The following is a 22,075-nucleotide window of genomic DNA, read 5'->3' on the forward strand; positions in this document are numbered from 1 at the left end:
TTTCACCTGGATTCACCTGGTCAGTCTGTCATGGAAAGAGCAGGTGTTCATAATGTTTTGTATACTCAGTGTATTTGTATTTGTTATGGATCCCCATTAGTACCTGACCAAGGCAGCAGCTACTCATCCTGGGGTTTATTATGGATCCCCATTAGTTCCTGCCAAGGCAGCAGCTACTCTTCCTGGGGTCAAACAAAGTTAAGGCAATTATACATTTTTTTAACATTACAATATATTCACAACATATTAAGTGTGTGCCCTCAGGCCCCTACTCTACCACATATTTACAACACAAAATCCATGTGTTCATGTGTGTGTGTATAGTGTGTATGTTATGTGTGTGTATGCATGTGTCTGTGCCTGTGTTTGTTGCTTTACAGTCTCTGCTGTTCCATAAGGTGTATTTTTGATCTGGTTTTTAATTCTAATTGTACTTCTTGCATGAGTTACTTGATGTGGAATAGAGTTCCATGTAGTCATGGCTCTATGTAGTACTGTGGAACAGAGTTCCATGTAGTCATGGCTCTATGTAGTACTGTGGAATAGAGTTCCATGTAGTCATGGCTCTATGTAGTACTGTGGAATAGAGTTCCATGTAGTCATGGCTCTATGTAGTACTGTGCGCCTCCCATCGTCTGTTCTGGACTTGGGGACTGTGAAAAGACCTCCGGTGGCAGGTCTTGTGGGGTATGCATGGGTGTCCGAGCTGTGTGCCAGTAGTTCAAACAGACAGTTCGGTGCATTCAACATGTCAATACCTCTCACACATACAAGTAGTGATGAAGTCAATCTCTCCTCCACTTTGAGCCAGGAGAGATTGACATGCATATTATTAATGTTGCTCTCTGTGTACATCCAAGAACCAATCTTAGTATATATTTTTGGTGTATATACGCATAGATTGCATTTTGGTTACTGATAGTGTTCGAGTTGTTAACTGGATTCATTGACATCTCTTGATTTCTATTGTTGATTATTTGTGTACTTGTTTGACATTTTACTGCACTGTTAGGGGCTAGTAAAACAAGCACTTCTCTGCACCCGCTATAACATCAGCTAAACTGTGCACGCAACCAGTACACTTTTATTTGATTTGAACAGAAACAGAGAGACGTCTTGATGAGCACACCTAATAGAAGAGGTCATGGAGAACAGTGGAACATGTCCACTCACCTCAAGCCCCAGTGAATCTTCATGTGTGCGTTTGGTATCCGTGTGTGTGACCTTGCACTAGAAAATGACCCAGTGCCCCCCCCCCCCCATATCCCCAGGAGGGTCTAAGGAGCACACGACTGAGGTTTGAGTGACTTTTGCCATTTGGCTGCTGTAAACGATCTAGCTGAACGCGGCCGACTCCCCAGCCCAGCCAGGAGGAATGTCGTGTGGAGAGATCAACAAACTGTGTGGCATCATGTTTACTCTGCACCACTGGCCATGCCACGTATCTGTCTGCTTTCGTCGCCCACCACAATGCCTCAATTACAGACCATTAAACCATGATTTACTGGGCTCTTTTGTAGATGCTTGCTTTTGGTATTACAGCGTCTGAAAATGACTAAAATGTCATGTAAATATTATTACGTTTTTGCTGATTTATTGTGAAGATGTCTGCTATTCGCACTTACTCTCACGTGTCCCTGTCTCTTCCTCGCTCCCTCTACTCTTCCGAAACCTTTTCCCATTGCGATAGCCATCTCTGACCCTTTTTGTTATCCTAGTGTAAGAGATGCAGGGTGGGGAAGGAGAATAGAGACTGAACCAAAACAAACATCTCCACACTGAATTAAAGGGTCACGCAGAGAGCATGGCCTCTCTAACCCCTCTGTAATTAGGGCCTGGGGAGGGCTGTGGATGTGGCCTGGCCTGTAGCAGGGTAGGGTCCTGGGGGCCTCCAACAGGGTGGGGTTCAGCACTGCAGATGTCAGTCTCCCTGGGGAATCCCTGTCTGTCTCTCTCCCTAGCCCTGCCTAGTCTCAGGCAGACGATCAGGAGCCCCTTGACGTCAGAAGCCACTCAGAGACAGACAAGCCTCAGGCTCGGCCTACACCCTTGGGCTCACCGCCGAACTGAAGGGGAGGCGGACTCAAATAATACACAAAAATAACTTCCTTAGGACGGCATGACTATTAAGCAGTACTTCATTAACACAGCAGTTACTTCGTCAATACAGTGTCAAGTAATACTTCTTGGACAGAATGCGTTTGTCAATGCATCGTCAGCTTCTGGAGACACTCACAAAGGACGCACACTTGGCTAAGCTTATGAACCAATATTTCTTTTCTGGGCTCGGGAACTTCCCCCTCCCTTGGGTGATGTGCCTTAATGCACGCTAACAGGTACATTTTGTTAACCACAAACTAATTTCCACAAGCAGACTGACATAGATGGCAGTTCCTGCAACAACAGGAAGCACAGTTATAGATTTAAAAAAGGCACACAGCATTATTAGCGATAATAAGTACATATACAGTGCCTTCAAAGTATTCACACCTCTTGACTTTTCCCACATTATTGTGTTACAGTGGGATTCAAATGTATTTAATTGTCACTTTTTTGTCAATGATCTTCACAAAATACTAATGTCAAAAGGAGAAGAAAAAAGCAAATATTTGATTTTTTTTTAAATAAAAACATGGGAAAAAAAATACACATTAATATATAGTACATTGATTAGATAAGTATTCAACCCCCTGAGTCAATACATGTTAGAATCACCTTTGGCAGCGATTACAGCCGTGAGTCTCTCAGTGAGTCTAAGATCAACATTTGCCCAGTATTCTTTTCAAAATTCGTCAAGTTGTCAAAGTTGGTTGTTGATCATTGCTAGACAACCATTTTTAGGTTTTGCCATAGATTTACAAACAGATGTAAGTCAAAACGGTAACTTGGCCATTCAGGAACATTCACTGTCTTCTTGGTAAGCAACTCCAGTGTAGATTCGGCCTTCTGTTTAAGGTTATTGTCCTGGTGAAAGGTAATTTCATCTCCCAGTGTCTGGTGGAAAGCAGACAGCCAGGTTTTCCTCTAGGATTTTGACTCTGTTTCTTTTTTTATCCGGAAGATTTTTCCAGTCCTTAACAATTTACCAGCATACCCATAACATGATGCAGCTACCACTATGCTGAAAATATGGAGATTGGTACTCAGTAATATGTTGTGTTGGATTTGCGTCAAACATAACACTTTGTATTCATTTTTTGTAGTATTACTTTAGTGCCTCGTTGCAAACAGAATGCATGTTTTGGAATATTCTTTGTGCAAAACTGTCAAGGCAAAGGGTGGCAACTTTGAAGAATCTCAAATATAAAATATATTTTCATTTGTTTAACACTTTTTTGGTTACTACAAGATTCCATAAGGGTTATTTCATAGTTGATGTCTTCACTATTATTCTACAATGTAGAAAATAGTAAATCTTGAATGAGTAGGTGTGTCCAAACATTTGACTGATACTGTATGTCGGCTCAATTGGTAATTCCCTTTCAATTTCAATTGCGCTATAAAACTGAAGTCTCGTGTTCTCCTAATAGAGGCCCCCCCCTCCCCTCGCCCGCCCCGCCTCAGACCCAGGCCAGGGTGGATTTCCACGGAGGCTGAAAAGGGATCCCATTCCTACTAGTCAGCAAGTCAACCAAGTCCATCTGTACTGGTCACTGTGGGGGCAACTCCTTGAAACAAAGAACATTACAGTTCAAGTCCCGTTGATAGGATAGACTCGAACAAGTTCAAATCAGCAACAACAAAAAACAATAGCAGAATTGGTCAGCAGCCTGTAAAACGGCTGCTATCCACTGTGGCAACATCTAAGTGTTTTTCGCGACCGACGGTGGAATGTTATGATCCATGCACATCCTTGGACAGAATATGGCTCTCACGGCACGCGCATGCTGAGACTTCACTAAGCCTCAGAGGTGAGTATGCTGGGGCCATCGATAATACCCAGCAGGCCTCCCATAGAAACACACACAGCAGGTTCACCAGTTACCTCATAACGACAGAGAGCCATCACTCATAGGCTACATGTAAGGTTCTATACTGCCACAGGCATTATTCTACATATTGTGACTGTCACAACTTTGTTGTGGACTATGCCAAGAATCAATTTCCATAAATCTGCTTTTGAAATCAATTCTAGGGCTAAAAAGGCCTGAATGTGGATGAGGCTTTGTTATAAGCTTGATAAATGGGCATGGTATTTTTCCAGCACTAACAACGCTCTCATCAAAATAGTTTGGGCAGGCAGCCCCTCCGTAACTTAAGCCTCTGTTTCCTAAATAGTCCATTCATCTCATTACTGAAGGACTGGGCCGGCTCCTCGCTCCTCTACACCAAAGTTGCATCCCAAGTGGCAACCTATTCCCTACATAGTGTACTACTTTTTTACCAAGGCCCATAGAGCTCCAGTCAAAAGTAGTGCATTATGTAGGGAATAGGGTGCCATTTGGGATACAGACCAAATACCAGCTGCTCTGACAGGCCTGTTCCTCGCCTCACAGCTCCCACTGTCAGAACCAAAGCTGCCTGGGCTGTTACTGTTGCTGAGTGCAGATTTTGCTGGATGAGTTCCCACAGCTTTTTGACATCAGAGTGGGAAGAGAATGGGGAGAGGCTGTGTTTAGGATATCTACATTTATAGTCCTCCTCCACTGGATGGCTTTATGCAGTGGTTTAGGGAGTGAAGAATAAAAGACTGACTGGTTAAACGCCCTGATTACCCTGCACATTGAGACCTTCCCAGACACCAGGGCCCCTACACACACACACACACACACACACACACATACACACACAGAGAAAGTGCCATTAAAAGCAGGAACAGGATGTAATCTTATGTTTTCAAATTAGCCAGCAGCATAAAGGGCCCCAACGAGTTTCTAGCTGAACATTAATTACCAGGAGCAATTACTCTAGCAGTGAAAGGGCCTCAGCCAACCCTCATTAAAAATCCTTTGTTCCCCAGGCTAAACTAAACACCCTTGAGAGCCGTGCCTCACTCTGCCTTCTCTTGACAAGCATGTCTTGCCTTCGATGTACACTTGCCATACACTTACTGTTCTTGTAAACCCACTGTGGTTTTCTATTCTGACAATCTGTGACGTCAAATGACCATGAGTTCAATTTGTGATACGGTTTCAACACAGAGGCTGAGCTCATGTAAGCATTGGAGAAAGACGCACAGACACAGCGTGAGTCCATGTCGGTGTTTTGAAATGTCCCCTAATTTCATGGTTGTTCATTAGATTCACTGACTTTAGTCTGGAGGAGTGTTGTCTAGAAGCTCCCAAAATGTTTCTTCTCTCTGGCAGGTTGCGGTGGTGAGTTGAAATGAAAGAGAATGTGGCGGAGAGGAGTTGAATGTTGTTGCTGCTTGGTATAATCCCAAATGCCACCGTAATTCCCTAGTGGAGTGGAATCATTTTGACCAGGGTCCATAGGGCTCTGTTAAAAAGTTGTGCACCATGTTGAGAAGATGGTGGTATTTGGGATGCAGATTTTGTTAAAGCCACAACAGTTGTAAAACTGTGCCAGGGGAATAAGGAACAAAAAAGATTGCTAGAAACAGTCATAATGATGAGAGCAATATTTGAATGGTAACACACCGTCTCTAATTCATTAAGACTGTTTAGCTGGGTAAATATTGTTGCTAGAGTCTACAGTCTTTTGTCTTTGTCCAGTCCCTTGTCCTGGAAAGGTAATTGTCGGCGGTAGTGATTGTGCTTAACCTTGGGTTTGTTGCCTTCGTTTAAGTTTTGATAGAAGCCCAAATGGAGATTTTCTGTTGAAGAGAACGGCTCTTTGTTATTGGAGGAGGTCTTTGATATGGCGTGTGTGTGTTGATATAGTCCAGAGTTCGAGGTAATCGACTGGACAAAGGGGAGCGGTTGTGTTTGTTTGTGAGAAAATTTCCTGTCGGGCCCTCGAACCAGAAATGACACCGACAAACAAGATGATTTCAACTTCATTTTGACTGGTACATATTTGTCTTTACAAAACCACGGAGGAAACTGCCAGTTAACTGTCATCCAGCTCTAGTCCAAAGAGGACACACACCCAACACCCTGCTCTCACTCGGTCATAAGACCGTTATCTGCCAGCCGGTTACGTAAAAATCCCCACACCCCACTCTGGATGACGTGAGTCCAACGTTAACCATTCTGACTTGGGACTGATGGAATGCTAGTCAATATCCGAGGGCCATGAGAAAATGTGCCAATATTCTGCCCTTGTTTATGTTGGCCGGAGATGTTGTCTGAGAGCATTGCAGAGTCAAAGCATGGAGACTTGAAGGGCACAATCTTATCTCCCCATTGGTAATGGGATGCCTCTCCTTAAACTGAACTTTTTAATTTTGTCTGTTAGTTTATATCACAGAAACGAGATTCAGAACCGATCCCACTCCAACTACGGGTACTCTGGCGTCCAACCGGCTCAAACATAGAGCCATCACTCCTCTTTGTGTTGGTCTTCACTGTGCTGCTTTTGGTGTCTGTATTTTTGTCCAGACTTTATGCTTCACTGCTAACCTGAATGTCTAGCCGGGCTGTCAAAACATCAATCAAGCGGTTGTCATAGAGACAACATACTCAGACGTGTAAAAGGACGTGGTGTGAGGAGAGCACAGGATTGGAATTCCCCCAAATGATAGGAATGCACATTGTGTCTGTCCCACTTCAGCCGTTCTGAATGGATGCAAATACTTTGGAATGCAATGGCTCACTCCACTGTGCCACAAGCACTGAGTTAGTGGCACCTTTAGCAGCTACTGGAGTACCAACCCAACCGTGAAATTAAAACACATTCAAGTGTAATTTTCTCTTCTCCATATACCTGTAAAGGTAAGAGCTAGATTCCCCCCTCTCTACAGACGCCACGGCTCCTCGCGTTCATGTATTCCAAGAGGCGTTGATATGACATCATGCAGCATTTATGACCCAGTCCGTTTCGGTGATGCATATTTGACACTGTCTAGATGCTGAATCGAAGCAGTGGGAAACGGAAACAAACGATATCAGTGTTCGTGAGGAAAGTGCGTAGTTTAAACAGCAGGCTTGGATATGAAGAGAACGTCGGGTTAGCTCAACACACCATTGAGTTGGTTCAGAGTACGGTTACATGCAGTGGCGATTTGAGCATGTATGTCATGGTGAGGCAAAAAACAAACAACGTGGGATGCATGCCAGCAAAGCCACAACACTAAACAATACATGAATTGCACTATAACGGTGACAAACGGTGCCCATAAACTGTTAGGGCCGACATAAAGCTGTCCCAACAGCAGTCCCAACACCTTACCACTGCTACACCTGGCTATCAGCAGAGCCTTGTCTGGCAGCGAAACAGTTAATTATGCCTCATTTACGGCCTTTAAAAAAACCATAGCTGATATGGCTGACTTGCTTAAACAAAATATGGTTTCTACTGACAATTGAGCGGTACAAACTATGGCATAAGGGGACGACAAGCGGATAAGAGGCATAATTTCGATTAAGACATTAATGAGCGAGCCAGGATGGACGTAGTCAATAACTAAGCCTAACCCAGCTTACTACACAACATACACTTAGTATTACTTTCTTAGCTACAGTATACATATCTCCCTGGCATATTACATCATTTATGCAGCAGCATATAAGACATGTTTGACAAGTGGCGCAGTGGTCTAAGCCTCTGCATCTCAGTGCAAGAGGCCTCACTACAGTCTCTGGTTCGAATCCAGGCTGGCTCACATCCGGCCGTGGTTGGGAGTCCTATAGAGCGGTGCACAGTCGTCCGGGTTTGGCCGGGGTAGACTGTCATTGTAAATAACAATTTGTTGCTAACTGACTTGCCTAGTTAAATAAAGGTTACATTTTATTTTTTAATGGAAATGTGCGTCGGTCCTTCATTTCATCAACGAAAGAGAAAGAGGCTGGATTTACAATCCCGAGTTGGATGACCGTTCAACACTGATTTTCCCAGTCGGAGCTCGTTAGCCACTGTCACCGATTCCTTTCAAACCACTCATTGTTGAGTTCGTGATTTGTTGTGTAATGTTTATGTCCAATGGCCGATGAGCACCAATACATTTTATCTATAATTTAAAAAGGATTTGCCAGTAGATTGTCGACTTGATTCATGATGACTGCTAGCTAAGATTTTCAAAAGTTAGATGTTGACATTATCAGTCCAATCAAAGCTACTGTACATATAACGTGATTTGATGTCATTTTATCTGTGGCCAATGACCTTGAGCCTTCTTGGAAGGGCACTACTAATGTAACTATGGCCTGACCCAAAGGGCTTGAACTTTCGATGTCTACCCTTACCAAGGACTTACACTTGGTGGTGACATAGTGTCCCCATGAGTGACAGAACATTAAGCCAATCGCTCCTATTTTCTGCTGGCTTGCCCCACCACCACAGAAAGCACTGAGCTAGGCTGAAAAACCTGCATTTTGGAGCTGCCTTACTCCAGAAAACAAAAGAGACCATGTTTGTATGCGGCTATATTAACTCAATGATGTATATTTTTGACATTGTTTGCAAACTGATGTGACATGCATTAATGCCAAAATAACATGCAAAACAGGCAAGCCCCCCCCCCCCCCCACCCCAAAGTATATTTCTTTGCTAAAAATGTGGGTCTCAAAACAGTTAGGGCGGAGCCCCACCTACCCTGGATGACGGGCCGCCACTGGTTACATGCACACAATAATATGATAATTGTGAATATTCAGATTAATATAGTTTTATTTAAATATTTGAATGTTTTGTAAGACGAACGATTTCACTAATAACCCTGTGTACACGGACACATGTGAACTCAGACTACCTGATAGGACTTTGATAAATGCAGGAAAATCGCCAATTAAAATAAAACGTTCCACCACAGCAACCATGCTATTTTTGAGAAGCCTATTCCAGAAAATAACGGACATATGAAGTTTGTGTGTGAAAACTATTTGAAAGACGTATATTTGGAGTTTTTATTAAACCGATTAAACCATTTACTTGTCCTGATCATCTGAAAGACTGCTCAGAAAAGCAGATGTTTTAAAGTCGGCGTATTCCATTTGGACTATTATGATTATCGAATTATTAGTGTGTATAAAAATAAAAAACTTTCGTCATATCCCCATAATGTTCCAACAAGCTAAAGAAACGTTCTGGGAACCTTTACAGAACAGACTAAATGCGTTCTGCTAACGTTCTTGTAACATCAGGTGAATGTTTTTTGCACCCCTAAAATATTTTTTTTTTAAATCCCACAACTTAATGAAACATTCTGGGAACCTTAAAAGAACAGATGAAATGTTTTCTAGGAACGTTCTTAGAACATCAGGCAAATATTTGGTACAAAAATTATATTATCATCAGCACGACTGGATAGTTTTTGTGTTACAAAAACATTTGCTGCGACCTAATGAATGTTGTGTGAACTTTCACACGACCAATTTTGGTTGGTTGGGTTGTTGGTCTCAGTGGTTGACACCTCTAAAAAGGTTTGCATTGGCATTCCTGCTGTAACATCTGAGCCCTGCATCTACAACTGGAATGCATGGCCTTCTGTGGTCAGGTGCTTAGGAGCCCTAATGACTACAGTTACAGAGGACTCCCATCTCAGTTACCCACGATAAACCTTGAGTCACCATAGCCACGCTGCAACTGGTGCAGATGACGGTCCAACTAACTGTAGCTTCCAACTGTAACTCACCACAGTGGAGCTCCAGTGTCTTGGGGGGGGGGGGGGGGGGTCATGTGGTTGACCTCAATGATATCTCCCCAGAGGCTTTCCATGCTATGCTGCCATCAGACTATCCACAAACATGCATGTTTGTATGAAAGATAAGCCCAGTGGCCCTTGGGGTATGAGTTTATTAGTTTCCAGATATAGCCAGAGGCCTGTACTGTAATGGCTCATGTTTGGCTCTTTTGAGTAGAAGCACAAACAAGGTTATTTAATAGAACTCTGGAATCAGCTGCCTCTCCTCCCAGGGTTGATTACATCACTGGCCCTAATTCCACTGTGTCATTGATTAAACCTTATCCACAGCAAATACCCTTCAAGAACAAGACCACAACTGTCCTCTGGACTGATGCTGGATTCATCAACTTACCAAGACATGATAAAAACCCCTCCCCAATATAGATACAATGTTAATTCACTGTGAAACATTAAAATAGTATTTCTCTTTGACAATATGTCATTTTCGTGGAACTTAACATCCAACCTCTTCATGTAGTTTAGAAGAGGGACAGAAAAGTGTCAATAACAGGGGGCTGATATGGAACACATGGCCTCTCTATAGACTCATCAGGGGCGTGAATATCTTTACATTTCAAAAGCAGTACCACCAGCTTCTACAAAACATGCCAATGATCTCGGCCATACACACAGAACTGAATCACCCTGGCAACAATCTACGGCCGTTTATGTTCTGGGTTTGGCAGAGGTTTTTCAAATATGTTCCAAATGCTGAGCATTCATTGGCAAATTCACATAGCGGTGCCTTTGGCACAAGTGTCAACTATGTTGCAGGTGAGTGTGACCAGTGGAGCGTGGTTGGCTGTGTCTGGAATGGGGGAGGAGATAGGGGGGGACTTGTGGCAACACCCCTGTGCTATTGATTCTCTAAGTGAAAGCAAGAGCTGAAAAAGCTGCTAACCTGAAACAGGAATGGTAACATTTTACTGACGTACAGTAGTGTTCTGATTCAACCAATTTCACAATATAAACCTAAATAGTTGATAGTTAGTTGAACATCTAACCGTTTGTTCGGGTACCCTCCAATGATACAGTCAAAAGGAAAGAAATCACACTATAGCTGTTTAATGCCAAAAGTAAACCGCATCCTTCATGACCTATGGGGGGGGGGGGGGGGGGTGTCCCTTAATGAACTTCCATTAAAATCTTGTGAATCTAATAACCAGACTGCTCCAATCGGCATGTGTGACGACTCTCCCACTCTGTCTGCTGTACTCTACCTCCTTCCTTGTTTTCCTTATTAGGACGTCGGCGACATGGGACACACCTGGGCCCGGGTGTGTCCCGGGATAAATGCACCTCTTCCCCATTCATTGAGGAGACTCTCTCCATGCAGACACACTGATGGATTTTGGTTGTGGCATTTTTGTGGCTGTTTTGTTTGTTTGCGTTGGCACCTTTCAACACCCCTCATTATCACATTTATACACGCAACCACTCACTCACACTGCTGATTACTGACTACACACACCATTGTTAATTGTATTTAGTTTACTTTAGTGAATAAATACATTGTGTTATTCCTTATCTCCACGTCGTCTCCCTTTTTGTTACGAACTTCGAGCCGGTTCGTGACACATGGTGCCTTTCCAATGTGCCGTGTGTATAGAGCGTGTTCTTTCGGACGCCTTCTGGTCCACTTCGGGGTAACATTAAGCCTTACACCGTTTATTTTCCTCCTGTTGGTTGGTCTGGCAGAGTGTTCACAATGTGCCAGAGAACTAATGTTTTACTGTCCCTGGGCCCAGATGAGCCGGTACTAAACTCTCCAAGCCACAACACTCTGCAATTATCATCTATATTAACAGACTTAACGATGTGATTTGGACCAGACTGCTGAACCTTCTACCCTCACCTTCCCAACATGAGGGAAAAAGAGGTCCCCGTTTAAACAGAAATCCCCACCACACATACAGTTTGACGGTTGCCACCAACCTAAGGGGCGTCCGTTAAGGGACCTATTTTTACATCCTGCTGAATCAACAGATAATGTACGGGCAATTCCCCATCACATCCTGCATCTTCAGAGGACAAGCAGGAAATCAGACACAGGATAAGCTTCCTTCTCCGATTCAACTTCTGGACGCAGATGGAAAGAGCCCCAAAACACACTGCAGAGATGCCGATTGAACTCCCAGAAGTATATTTCCCTATTTTTAAAAAGATTACGTCTGAATAAAATATGCTTAATGGACCTCCATGTTTCAGAAATGAGCGGAGCCTGTTTTGGAAAAAGCTTGCTCTCCACCCATACACGCACACGCACACGCACACGCACACGCACACACACACACACACACACACACACACACACACACACACGCACACGCAAACGGCAGATAAACCAGCAGTTAGAGCATTGGTTCGAAATACTCGAGCCGACAAAGGTGAAAAAGCTGTCAATGTGCACTTGAGAAAGGCATTTATCCCTAATTTGCTCCAGGGGCGCAGTACTACTCTGTCTGACCCTGTAAAACAACACATTTCACTGCGCCTATCCGGTGTATGTGACAATGAAACATCTTTATGTTCACACACACACAAACCCTTCTCAGGATGTAGTCTCCAATTATTCTCAACGGCAGCTTTCCACTCCAGAGCAGTTGCATGAGGCCCCTTTGTCAGCTGGCCACCGCTAGAACTTTTCACCAGCCCTATAACTCTCCAAACTGCTTCATGTCACATAATAACACAAGCATTGCTGAACACACTTGTGAGAAAACTCACATGCTATTTAAGGTGCTGAGAATTACATCATGGTACATTTGATTGGCACGTTCACATCTTGGCATAAAGTTTAAGTTACGAGTTCATGTTGCGTCATCCTGCTTGCTCACAAACTCTCTCCCCCATACTCTGCCTTGGTCACCTTCTAACTCTCTCCTAGCTTCTCAGATTCAGAGAGAAGACAAAGGACTACAAGAGTTCGCTTACTGACTCAACCATAGTTTAAGACTGAGCATGTAAGACACAGAGCCAGGTGGGGAGGCTTTAAGAGGTGTAGTACTCACTGTGTAGGAGCAGAGTACAGAGAACCAGGGCTAGAGCCATCCCTCTCCAGGACCCATTCATTCTTCTCATGGACACAGCCATCCTCCAGTCCTTTGTGAGCCGCTGTGTGTGTGTGTCTGTAGAAGTGTGTGAAAGAGCGTGATGAATGAGTGAGTGAGGGCTGGGGGAGTCGCGTGTTTCCTGTGCTCGCAGAGCGGGACAGACTGGCAGGATAAAGCGTGGCTTATGCTCTGCTGGTTTCATATGGCCTCTCTCCTTTGCCCCCTCTCTCTCTATCCCTCCTTCTCAGTCTCCTTCACCACACCCCTTTTCTGACTGGCTGAGTTAAACTCTTCTCATGCAGCTGTACGTTTTCATGTGTATGCGTGTGCGTGTGTGTAGAAAGTGATTCAGGGCGTGAGCAGGGCGTAGTAGGTCTGTGTGAGTGGTAATATAATCCGGGTGTGCATTATCACATCTGTCTATTCAGAATTTGTGCGCTGTTGTCTGGATCAGCAAACCTATCCAGCTATTTCCACAAACCTGGAAAGCTATTGCTGAGAGTGGTTTGCCATCTAAACTGTACATTCTTTTAATAATCCCTAAAATCAAGCTTTACGATACATGTGAACTAGCACCTCCGCTGTATATTTGGAGTAGACCACAACATGACTCGCTGTATCGAACCCTAACTGAGACATCCCAGTCAGCCTGTTGGCTCTGGAGGGGCTTGTCTGATCAGTTCTCCTTTGAAGATGCACCTGGTAAACAGGAAGCGATCTCCCCTGGTCTGCCCGCCTGCTTAATATTGAGCTACATAGCTCAGAGGCCTGTAGCAGTGCATTGCATCAAACATCACATCTCTCCACATCACTCCATTCAACTCCGCCTGGGCTTTAAGTTTGTCCCTGGACTGGTGAGTCAGTTACATCCGGTGCGGCTGCTCACACCCACAGAAATCCCCACACACAAACAAAATCACCCTATACACCCATGCCATATGCAAACACACACAGTGTTTTGCAATCTCATACCCTATCCAAGCAACATTTGGGATCCAGCAGTTTATTTTCTCTCTCTTTGTAAATACAGCCAGACTGGGGATCACCTGCAAAATTCCTGGTGAAACAATCGGGCCAGATGGGGCTGAATCAACGCAAGTGTCGGGGACTGGGACACTCCTGCTAGTCCCTGTGTATGTTCACTTTCTTTAGGGACTGACTGGGGTGTGGTAATCCGATCCCTTTACTGACCCTTTCCTCATGCCCACCCTTTCTAAATGCTGAGCAGACTAGATCGTAGTACACACATTCCCGAGCGCACACGCTGCCACGAACCGGCTCGATGTCCGCAACAAAAAGGGAGACAAGGTGGAAATCAGGAACAACAAAAATATATTTATGAACTGAGGTAACGCAAATACAATTAGCAATGGTGTGTGTAGTAATGACAATCACACCAGGCACCACAGAAGAGAGATGAGATATATATGGAGCTTCCCCAAAACCTACAGTAACTCAACCCTAGTCTTCATGCGGATTTGCGGTGGGTAATTATGCACTGTAGCCAGCTGGCAAGGAAATAAACCACCCAGCACGCTGGCAGATTCCCCCAAGCCACGGATGTGCCCCCTCAGGCCACAGACACCACACACAAACAACAAAATAACCAACGTATTCCAAAGTGAAACACGTCGCTAAGCCTAATGGGGGGAAAAGGCTATAGCTCCAGGTAGCAAGTGCCACCACTCTACTCATATCTCCGACTGAGGTACACAGCCGACTGTACTCACCTCCTCGGACCGATGTCCCAACAGCGAGTAGAGCAAGAGTCTCCAGCCTGGTTAGGGACCTGGAAACTAACCAATGTACTCTCTCCAACGCAGCACACAACTATCCACCGCTGTGGCAAGTTTACCAAACAAACAAAGGCAACCAATTCTGGGCACCAAACATTACAACTCAAAAAAAGCTGTAACAAAATATGCAAACAAAAGCCCCTCCCGAGTTTCTCCCAAACACAACACACATGGTAATCCCAACGACGCTAGTATCAGTCCTTCATAACGCAACAAAGCGCTGTACGACAAAATGTCTAGGAAGCTACCTTATGATCCCGGACGAGCCCCATCTTGTCACGAACCGGCTCGAAGTCTGTAACAAACAGGGAGACGACGTGGAGATTAGGAATAACACAAATATATTTATTGAGGTAACGTAAATACAATTAACAATGGTGTGTGTAGTCAGTAATCAGTAGTGTAATGAGTGGTGTTGAAAGGTGGCAAAGCAAACAAACAAACCAACAGGCCACAACCAAACTCTATCAGTGTGTCTGCATGGAGAGAGTCTCCTCAATGAATGGGGAAGAGGTATATATTTATCCCGGGACACACCCGGGCCCAGGTGTGTCCCATGTGTCCCACGACCCTCCCAGTTCCGCCCGCCAACATCCTAATAAGGAAAACAAGAGCAAATAGAAAGAATACAGCAGACAGAGTCGGAGGGTCGTCACAACGTGCACACACACCCTCCCCAGCCAGGAGCACCCATCACCGTGGCAGCAGGCACCGTATCTTTCCCAGCAGTCAGAATCAATGTGAAGGCTTTCCTGACCTTGTGATTGTGGCAGCTGGGGATTTCTCTGCTGTAAATCTCTTCACTAACAGGAGACCCTGACCAGAGTCCAGTCCTCTCCCACGTACAGTGCATTCGGGAAGTATTCAGACCCCTTCACTTCATCCACATTTGGTTACGTTACAGCCTTATTAATACCCTATAATGACAAAGCAAAAACAGGTTTAGAAATGTTTGCAAATGTATTATAAAGAAACCTGCTAAAATATCACATTTACAGTATTCAGACCCTTTACTCAGTACTTTGTTGAAGCACCTTTGGCAGCGATTACAGCCTCGAGTCTTCTTGGGTATGACGCTACAAGCTTGGCACACCTGTATTTGGGGAGTTTCTCCCATTATTCTCTACAGATCCTCTCAAGCTCTGTCAGGTTGGATGTGGAGCGTCGCTGCACAGCGATTTTCAGGTCTCTCCTGAGAAGTTTGATCGGATTCAAGTCCGGGCTCTGGTTGGGCCATTCAGAGACTTGAACCCAAAGCCACTCCTGCAGTGTCTTAGCTGTGTCCTTGTGGTCGTTGTCCTGTTGGAAAGTGAACCGTCGCCCCAGTCTGAGGTACTGAGAGCTCTGGAGCAGGTTGTCAAGGATCTCTGTATTTTGCTCCATTTATCTTCCCTCCATCCTGACTAGTCTCCCCGTCCCTGCCGCTGAAAAACATCCCAGCATGATGCTGCCACCACAATGCTTCACCGTAAGGATGGTGCCTGGTTTCCTCCAAGCGCGACGCTTGGTATTCAGGCCAAAGAATTCAATCTTGGTTTCATCAGACCAGAGCATCTTCTTTCTCATGGTCTGAGAGTCCTGTAGGTGCATTTTGGCAAACTCCAAGCGGGCTGATGTGCCTTTTACTGAGGAGTGGCTTCCATCTGGCCACTCTACCATGAAGGCCTGATTGGTGGAGTGCTGCAGAGATGGTTGTCCTTCTGGAAAGTTCTCCCATCTCCACAGGGGAACTCTAGAGCTCTGTCTTGGTCGCCTTCCTGACCAAGGCCCGTCTCTCCCGATTGCTCAGTTTGGTCGGGCGGCCAGCTCTAGGAAGAGTCTTGGTGGTTCCACACTTCTTACATTTAAGAATGATGGAGGCCACTTTGTTCCTGGGGACATTCAATGTTGCAGACATTTTTTGGTACCCTCCCCCTTCCTCTACAGACAATTCCTTCTACCTCTTGGCTTGGTTTCTGCTCTGACATGCACTGTCAACTGTGGGACCTTATATTGACAGGTGTGTGCCTTTCCAAATCATGTCCAATCAATTGAATTGACCAAATGTGGACTCCAATCAAGTTGTAGAAACATCAATGAAGATCAATGGAAACAGGATGCACCTGAGCTCAATTCGAGTCTCATAGCAAACGGTCTGAATACTTATGCAAAACAAGATATTTATGTTTTTGAATTTTAATACATTTGCAAACATTTCTAAAAACCTGTTTTCACTTTGTCATTATGGTGCAGTGTGTGTAGATTGATAAGATTTCTGTAAAGTAACAATGTGGAAAGATGGAAGGAGTCTGAATACTTTCCGAATGCACTGTGTGTAGTGGAAAGAGAGACAATTTAATGGACGAGGTGATGGAAGCACTAAGCCTCAACTCTCCACAGCCAGGGTTCTTACACAATGATGCAGAAGACTGACAGACTCTGAGCATGTCCAATGTTCTCTGCTGTTTGTCTGTTCCCTAATCTCAGTGGCTTGACACTGTGTGTGTGTGTTAAGGCTCTGAAAGGTATAGGCCAATAGAAATGCTCTGTTATGAGTACTGGACAATTGAGAGGCTCCAGACAGTCCAGCTGGCCAATGACGAGGCCCCGTTCAGCCCAGCCCTGTCCCGAGGGAAGACCGATCAGGGAACCCTGGTTCTGCCAAGGCCTGATGCAGAGGGACAGCTATGGACTTGTCCCACTAGCGTCATCTCGGTAACTGTCAGGGGAGACAGAGGCAAACAGGAAGGTAGGAAAGACACAACAACCACGTTATGTTCCTGGAAGACAGCACTGCATTTGAATGTAAACATCACCTACATGTATTCTAAAAAGTGGATGTTACCTTATTATTATTGTAGCCCAAACAGTGTTGACCACTTGACCGGGCGCCTGTCAATAAGTTGCAATATAGTCCAAGTGATTTGTTCTCTCAATCTGCATCCATTCATTTCTGACCTGCATGCCCTGCTCGTTTTATCGATTTGGAGCAGGCTGCAATGTACTTCCCAAAACAGGGAAGAGTAGAGCCAAGTTCCTTTGCTTCTCTGTTCTCCTCTCCCTACAGATGTTCCGCTTTAATAAAGCTGGTCTCAGGAGAGCGCATACTTTTATTGTCCATAAAACCAACCCACAGGGCCCCGCCAGTACACACACACACACACACACACACACACACACAAACGCACAGCGAAAGAGAGACAGGCAGTGTGTTACACCCCAGCCCTGCACGTACATCAGCAGTCCAGCAAAAAATAATAACAACATCTCCAACGGCGATAAACCAAACAGCTAACACATCTGTACCGCTTAAATTCTATGAAACGCCACACAACTTAGATGAAACAAACATGCTTCTACTAAGAACTCTCTCGATTGCTTCTATAACGTTGGCCAATTTTGGCATCAGTGTGAGTTTGACTGCCTCGTCGTTTTGGACCTCTCACCTTCACTCTCCATCCATCCTTCTCAATAACTCATCATCTCCACTTCTCCCCCTGCCTCCCTTCCTCCACCCTTCCCTGTAGTGCAGGGCCAGAGCCACGGGGAGAGAGAAAGAGTAGCGGAGAGTCTCATAACAACCACTAATTGGCTGTGATTTGCTGGCTGGGTAGACTTCTTGAAGTGATTTATGTGTAGGGTAAAAAAAAATCTAATAAAAAAGTTATCTGGGTCTCACAGAGGACCTGAACTATGGGGTTAACTTCTACAGAGGAACAGGAAAGCACAAGAACAAAATGGAGGAATAAATAAAGGATGAAAAAAAAAGAGAGAGCGACATGAAAAGATAAACATGAGTATGTGCTTAAACACTGGTCAGCGCAGAAGAATGTGGTTTTAGTCTTCCCCTTTGTCTTGAATTACTACATACGTCCATCTACCTTTATATCATATACCAATACAGTTAGATTTGATTATACAAATGCGGTATCAGCGTACATGCAGTAGAAAAAGGCATTTGTGTGGAATCAAATCAAACTTAATTTGTCATATGCACCGGATACAACGCACCGAATGCACCACATACCGATACGGTGTAGACTTCACCTTGAAATGCTTACTTACAAGCCCAGAACGAACTGGATGCATTGGTTTTCGGAGGAAACTAGTACAGCGACAGTATTGAGTACAATACTTCCACTTTAGTTTCATCCTGTGAGTTACTAGAGAAAGAGAGGGAGATGGCTGTAACTGATTCCACTTTGGCCGTGTTTCCAGATCAGGCTTGTGGGATTAATTAATTAAGCAGCGCCCAGATGGCTCTGATTATTCTACTGCTGGTTGGGACCCATTCATCTTTGGAGCCCTTCCACTACAATTACGTAAGTCATACTGTTCATCAGTTAGTCAAGAGTTAATTAGGCAGCCCCGTGTTAGAAGGGCGAGTCCACGTTAAGAGGGATGCAGAGACTCATATTTCGTGCATTAAAAAGGTATATGTCAAACAGACACCAATGATTGCAAAGTCAAACAAACCATACACCTCTACGCACGAGGACCATTTGACAAAAACACATTTGCTTGAACAGTGCAGATGAAGTTTAGTAACAGAATGACAGCAGAAACAGAACGAACTGTCATTCTGTTACCACTGTTCAAGTAAATGTTTGTAAACTTTTCTGTGGAAATGGTTCAAATGAGCTATATGGTTGGCTTAACTTTGCAATCATTGGTTTTTGAAATACTAGGAAAATGTAGACATTTGTCACTCAGAAATGACCTTGGTCTGTTTTTTATGGGCTCTTGCGAGCTCCTGCAGTCTTGTGTTTGTGTCATTTCTCAGTGTGTCCTCCAGCCCTACCCAGATGGCAGCAGCAAAGAGAAGCATCACGCGGCTATCGCTGAGGCCTTGGCAGGGGAGGTCAGTGTAGTGGCACCCTCCCATCTCATGGTCCTGCTGGGAAAGGTTACATGTTCCCATACCCCTGGGCACCCACAGGGTCTTTTTTCACATTCATTCAGCACACAGTCTGATCTGCGACCAGGCTTATTATTCTGTTGCAGCAGCTTGATATCTCACATGTAGAGACGGGTGATTATGTATTATAACCTCTTCCCGCTGTCCCTAAAAGGGCAGTATCACCAGCGTCTCCTGACCCCAGGTATAACAACTGACTTATTCAGGTGCAAGGCTGCCGTGAAGGACGTGGAGGAGGATCGCTTCCTCACACAGCTCAGACATATTGCATATGTATGTATGTATGTATGTATGTATGTGTGAGTGAGTGAGTGTGACGCAGGATAACGTCATGATGATGGACGACAGTGCTGTTTATGTATACCAGCAGGGGGCAGATGGCCACAGGGGCCCAGCACAGAGAAATATAAAAAGGTCTGTACTGACATGATGGGAGTGTCACTTTTCCCTCTTTGTTCAAACTCTTACATTGGGTTGAGTGAATACTCACATTACCTTCACTAACTCGTCTCTCCACTGATTGTTTGTGGAAGATCCAGAGTGGCCAGTGCTTGCGGTGCTTTGAACACTCCCACAGTAAAAGGTGTCACCTTTGGTTACTACATGATTCCATTTGTGTTATTTCATAGTTGTGATGTCTTCACTACTATTCTACAATGTAGAACATAGTAAAAATAAAGAAAAACCCTGGAATGAGTAGGCGTGTCCAAACTTTTGACTGGTACTGTAGATTTATGGATTTTAAAAAATTAATTGTTTCTCTTTATTCAACCCACCCACCCACACTCCCTCTCTCCACCAACACAATATTTCATGACCCTAAAACCACCCACCCTGCAGATATAACCACGGAACTGTGGGTTATGAGTCAACCCACACATCACTACCGGAACTTATGGCTGCCCATACCATAAACCCACCAACATTGACATCAGCAAACCGATCGCCCACATGATGTCATGCACGTGGTCTACGGTTGTGAGGCCGGTTGGATGTACTGCCAAATTCTCTAAAGCCACGATGGAGGCGGCTTATGGTAGAGAAATGAACATTAAATTCTCTGGCAACAGCTCTGGTGGACATTCGTGCAGTCAGCATGCGCCCTCAAAACTTGAGACATCAGTGGCATTGCACATTTTAGAGTGGCCTTTTCTTGTCCCCAGCATAAGCTGCACCTGTGTAATGATCAAGCCGTTTAATCTGTGTCTTGATATGCCACACCTGGCAGGTGGATGGATTATTTTGGCAAAGAAGAAATGTTTACTAACAGGGATGTATGCACATTTGTTGCACAACATTTGAGAGAAATAAGCTTTTTGTACATTTTTGGGAACATTTATTTCAGCTCATGTTTCATGGGACCAACACTTTAAATGTTGCATTGAACTTTTGGTTCAGTGTATATACCTTAACTCAAAAAAATGACCAAGAATATTTGATACTTTGCCTCGTGTGTCAGTTAGGTCATTGCTTAGTTTAACTTTACCCCCAATAAATACAAATCGCTGTCATTGGTCTCTGGTGAATGACTTCGGTTTCAAGGAGCGTCTGTTTCTCTCTCAGGCTGATATAGACTCATCTATGCTTTTATTACAAGCAGGCATGACTACTGTAATGCTCTCCTGTCTGGTCCACCCAAGAAAGCCATTGCTCAACTGCAAAACAAACAGAATGCTGCAGCACAGGTACTGGCCAAGACCAGATGGAGAGCACAAATTACACCGGGTTTAAAGCCTCTGGACTGGCTGTCTGTGAGTTTTAGAATTCATTTTAATATTCTCCTATTGGTTTATAAATCAATCCACGATTGTGTACCCCAATACATGTCGGACATAAGTTGTGTGTCCAGTAGGTTCCTCAGGTCCCCTGGCACTGGCCCTTTTAACGATCCCAAAACCTAGAACCAAGAGGAATAGAGAGGCAGCTTTTAGTTACTATGCCCCCAGTCACTGGAATAGTCTTTTTAGTTAATCGTTTTGTTCTCCCCCCCGTGAAGCACATAGCATTTGCATTCCATGTCTGAAATGCGCTGTGTAAATAAAGCTTCATTTGATTTGTATTACTGCGTGTTCCTAGACGTGAAACGCATGGATTATTGTTATTACACTCGTGAAAGTCTAAGAGCTTTGCCACACCTGGATTGTGCAACATTTGCCCATTATTCTTTTCTAAATTCTTCAAGCTCTGTCAAACTGGTTGTTTATCATTGCTAGACAACCATTTTCAGGTCTTGCCATACATTTTCAAGTAGATTTAAGTCCAAACTAACTCGGCCACTCAGGAACCCGCACTGTCTTCTTGGTAAGCCACTCCGGTCTAGATTATGGTCCTGCTGAAAGGTGAAGTCATCTCCCAGTGTCTGGTGGAAAGCAGACTGAACCAGGTTTCAGAGGATTCTGCCTGTGCTTAGCTCCATTCCGTTTCTTTTTTATCCTGAAAAACTCCCAGTCCTTAACGATTACAAGCATAACCATAACCTGATGCAATCACCACTATGCTTGCAAATATGGAGAGTGGTAGTTAGTAATGCATTGTATTGGATTTGCCCCAAACATAACACTTTGTATTAAGGACAAAAAGTGAC

The 22,075-nt window shown here is 44.4% G+C and overlaps 1 protein-coding gene across 2 annotated transcripts in view; it reads right to left on the reverse strand.

Moving 5' to 3' along the window:
- The window catches only part of cd34 (CD34 molecule), a 34,318-nt gene extending 21,293 nt beyond the window's left edge, over nt 1-13,025 (reverse strand). The window contains exon 1 of one of the 2 annotated variants that reach the window (XM_020459419.2): nt 12,757-13,025. In XM_020459419.2, the coding sequence (XP_020315008.1) occupies nt 12,757-13,000 (244 nt within the window). In that variant the 5' untranslated portion in view covers nt 13,001-13,025. The remainder of the gene's footprint in view (nt 1-12,756) is intronic. The other variant, XM_020459420.2, reaches the window with a different exon arrangement.
- Nucleotides 13,026-22,075: the final 9,050 nt, after the last annotated feature.

The sequence above is a fragment of the Oncorhynchus kisutch genome, linkage group LG24 (assembly GCF_002021735.2).
Source record: "Oncorhynchus kisutch isolate 150728-3 linkage group LG24, Okis_V2, whole genome shotgun sequence".
In the NCBI taxonomy this organism is placed as follows: Eukaryota; Metazoa; Chordata; class Actinopteri; order Salmoniformes; family Salmonidae; genus Oncorhynchus; species Oncorhynchus kisutch.